This window comes from Plectropomus leopardus, unplaced genomic scaffold, assembly GCF_008729295.1.
Source record: "Plectropomus leopardus isolate mb unplaced genomic scaffold, YSFRI_Pleo_2.0 unplaced_scaffold21297, whole genome shotgun sequence".
In the NCBI taxonomy this organism is placed as follows: Eukaryota; Metazoa; Chordata; class Actinopteri; order Perciformes; family Serranidae; genus Plectropomus; species Plectropomus leopardus.
Genome location: NW_024623046.1, coordinates 1 through 3,785, shown reverse-complemented (window position 1 = coordinate 3,785; position 3,785 = coordinate 1). Strand labels below are relative to the sequence as shown.

Below are 3,785 nucleotides of genomic sequence, written 5' to 3'. Positions count from 1 at the left end.
ATGTGACTGCTTGGCGGCAAGATCAATGAGCGTGATGACTCTTTTTCTACGGCGCGCCGCTGACCACAACAATCCACAGAGGAGCTCAGATTACAACAGCGTGACTTCATCGTCCACTCACGACGCCATTACGGCACCACATGTTCACGCAGCAAATAGCTGTTTCCTGCTACATTAACGATCTGAATGTTTCTTATAGATACTTTAAATTATTTAATAACAAGTGATATTTTGTGATTTTCTTTAATGCTCTGAAAATGATTATTTTAATTTTTATTTAATTTTTTAAATTTGTGACTTTTAAAACCACAGCTTAATCAAAAATAAAGATTTTTTTCCCAAATATGTAGAATTAAAATGCCTGTGTAATGCAGATATGGTACAGTTTACTGGATAATTGCATTTCTTTTCTTTTGTTTTCTTTTTTCCCTTATTGTTTTTGTTAAAAAAGCAGATGTATAATACTTCCATATCCACATATGCTCACTTACTTACACATACATATTTGTACACTTAAGCATTTACATACTCGTCTATATCTGTCCATCCCAAAGCTCTGTCATTAAACACAGTCTGGCTGGCGGATGGTCAAAAATGTCTTGGACCAGTGGGATAAATCTAAAATTAGAACAACATAAAACAGAAAATAACAACAGCAACACTGCCAGAATGAATACTCAAAGTTAGAATCATAAGATGTGAAGATAAAATTAATAAAAACCAACATAAGAAACAAAAAGATTCAAATAAAAAGGAAGAAAGCCAACTTCTTGCTGGATAAATGATGTATTATGTGTGTTTTTCGTATGTTGTGATGTCCAGAGCTGAGCCTCAGCAGCTAAAGGTCAAAGGCCAGAGATGACTTATTATAAACCTGCACAGAGAAACATTCAATCCCTCTAATTAGCCTGAACAACTGCTTCACCAGAGCTGAATTTAAACTCTAATCCCTCAACATTTGCTTCCACTACTGACAGACGGACGCTCGGACCATCAGGCTCGTCCTAAAATAAGTTTGCGTGGCATCGAAACATAACTGAAGCAGTCTGCAGACACTGTCAGCGCTCTGTAGCAGCCTGCAGCGGGAAACATCTTTCAAAGCTTAAAAATATAGCAAAAACAATCAGCAAATCTATTAAATCCACAAACATAACATTTTTTACTTTTTTCATTGTAAAATGATATCCAGAGTTTGCAGCTTTTTGTTCCACCTATTAATCGATTTTAATTGTATAAATATTTTCTAAAAGTAAAGTTTTGGTATAATTTAATTGTTGGATGCAGTCTTAATGTTGTAACTTTGTGGTTTACTGTGTAAGTACAAATACTGAGGACTTTTTTTAATATGGACAAAATGTCAACAATCAGCGGTGATCCAAATAACTAAACATGAAAGTTGTTTAACGGACCACGAGACTCAAAAGTAGACTTTCAACATCTTTTATGTTATAAATTGTTTTCTGATTCTGTGGAAGGAAAAAGAAGAGCAAAATGATACTGCCATTTTTTAAAGTGGAGTTTGCATGGATGGATTTCTGAATGGGCCTATGAGGCAAAGTGTCAGGGGACCCAAAGTGTTCGGGGCCACCTGTTCTTCACCTGCAAAACGCCACTCAAAGTAACACATCTGGACCAGGAAGAGACACAAAATGACCACAAAGAGGTGCAAAGGAACTGCAAAGAGACAAACGATAAAGAAAAACAGGCAACAAAACCTTAGAAAGACAAATTGACTACAGAGTGACACAAAACAACCAAAAACGACTACAAAGAGACGCAAAATCATCACAAACTCATTGTGTCTTGCTCCTTTGTAGGAGAGGTGGCGGGCCCTTTGCATATCTGCCCCCGGGGCCGATTATCTCATAATACACCCATGAAAGTTTAGTAAAACTTTCACCAACACAGTGGAAAATGGCAGGTATCTGTTGGATTGAGTTGTTTTAGGTAACAAAAATATGATTTAGCTGCCGACACAAATACATGCCAGGAGAACGTGCAACAAACTCCATGTAAAATTCTACTAATTTAACAAATACATGTGAACAACATGCCAATAACAGCTAACAGGGATTCGATAAAACTTTAGTGTTATGGTTTTTGAGGTCTGGAGTTTCACCAACACAGTGAAGAATTGTTGTAATCTGTGGGATTAAGAAAAACCAGGCAGTTTTAGGTAACAATAATGTGATTTAGCTACCAACACCAATGTGTTAGGAGAACACACACAAACCAAACTCCATTCAAAAATCGACTAATTTAACGTATATCTGTGGACAACATGTCATCAGTAACTAATGTGGATCCCAGTAAACACAAAAATATTAAAGTTGTTTAACAAACTGCCAGAATTACCAGTAGACTCTTAACATTTTGTGTTATACTTTGCAGAAGGCAAAATGAAGCTTTGCACATTTTTATTGATCTAAGGAACTGTTGTGTGATTTTATGTGTCTCTTGAGTGTGAATCATGTTGTTTGAGCCCCCAGAAGGCAGTTTTCTGTCACTATGTGATGGACAATAAAGTTTTTTGAATCTTGAAATTAAAGCACTGCCAGTTTTTAGACTGATTTAACTAATGTCTTTGTGTGAATTGTCATTTTATACCTTTAACAAATCCTGAAGACTTAATTTTCATGCTTTTCCATTATTTGCTGGAGCAGTTGGTTGTTTCTATTCAACAGGCTCACGATCATGCTGCATTTGTATTTTAAACACTGCTGCTCTTCCTCTTGTTTTATTGCTTCTGCGGTTGTTTTGTTGAACATAATGACATTTTTCTGCACAAATAAACTTGAATATTTTTATAAACTTAAAATCTGAAAGCATGAAACAGTAAACCAACTGGAATAGATAATGAGCCCCCTTCATCTGTTGATTCCCAGACCCTCAGTGATGCAGGAGGAGGGAGTATTTGATTATTTTTGTGCTGCGGGAAGAAATCTTTTTTGTTATTTGTGTCACTCACCAAGTTTCATGAGCAGGGCCAGCAGGATCCACAGGGAGATCTCAAAGGGCTTCCTGACGTGGTCGTAGTTGAAGGAGAGGACGGGGAAAGCCTTCTTGTGTGCAGAGGAGTTAGTTTGATGATGGGAGTCCTCCTGACGGGTCTCTCCGGCTGGATCTCTCCACGTCTTGTTGTGTCCTGAAACAACATCACGACTCGCGGAGGAGATGGAGACGAAAAGGAGCAACACGACGCAGAGGAGCCCGGTGAGAGGCGGACTGGAGCTCCTCCGGGCGGGACGGAGCTCAGCCATTTTCAGCTGGTCTGACGGGCTGAGCTGCTGCTGCTGCTGCTGCTGCTCGGCTCTAGATCCGATGAAGATGAAGATGAGGGAAGGACGGGGAGCGAGCGTGGTGCGCAACGGAGAAGCGCGCACTTTTACGCACAAACTCACCCGGCATCTTAAAATTACGCACAGCGGTTAAACAAACGGCCGTTTCAAGCTGGTGTCATCAGAAGGAGATTTTTTAAAAACGACATTTTCTGACCCGCCTGCTGGGATGATTTTTAACCCCTCTGAGTTGCTGTCTGGATGTTTCAGAGCCGCTATTCTCTCCTCAGACTGAACTCTCTAAACTTCATCAAGTGTCAACATCCATCAAACATGAATCTCACGCTGAACTCTTTTTCTCTCTATTTTAACAGGCAGCTTCTCCAAAAATCAGCTGGAGAGAAAGCGACATCTGCTGGAGCGGAGGACCCCAAAACACCAGCAGACGGCCTGCGCAATAAACACACTTTAGAGCAGGCATGTCAAACCAGTCCACAGGGGGGCCGG

General features: G+C 39.7%; 1 protein-coding gene across 1 annotated transcript; it reads right to left on the bottom strand.

Moving 5' to 3' along the window:
• Window positions 1-562: 562 nt before the first annotated feature.
• Window positions 563-3,683, bottom strand: LOC121965713 (Na(+)/H(+) exchanger beta-like). Its single transcript, XM_042515839.1, has 2 exons — window positions 2,969-3,683; window positions 563-618 (listed from the first exon to the last, which is right to left on the bottom strand). The coding sequence occupies exons 1-2, from the start codon at window positions 3,258-3,260 to the stop codon at window positions 563-565; spliced, it is 348 nt and encodes a 115-aa protein (XP_042371773.1). The 5' UTR covers window positions 3,261-3,683.
• Between the last annotated feature and the right edge of the window lie 102 nt (window positions 3,684-3,785).

What these genes read in the sequence shown, in the direction of transcription:
- LOC121965713 (XM_042515839.1), bottom strand. Translation starts at nt 3,260, where the DNA reads ATGGCTGAGCTCCGTCCCGCCCGGAGGAGCTCCAGTCCGCCTCTCACC. An exon ending in GGCCCTGCTCATGAAACTTG is followed by an intron (nt 619 to 2,968) that starts GTGAGTGACACA and finishes TTCTAATTTTAG; the next exon opens with ATTTATCCCACTGGTCCAAG.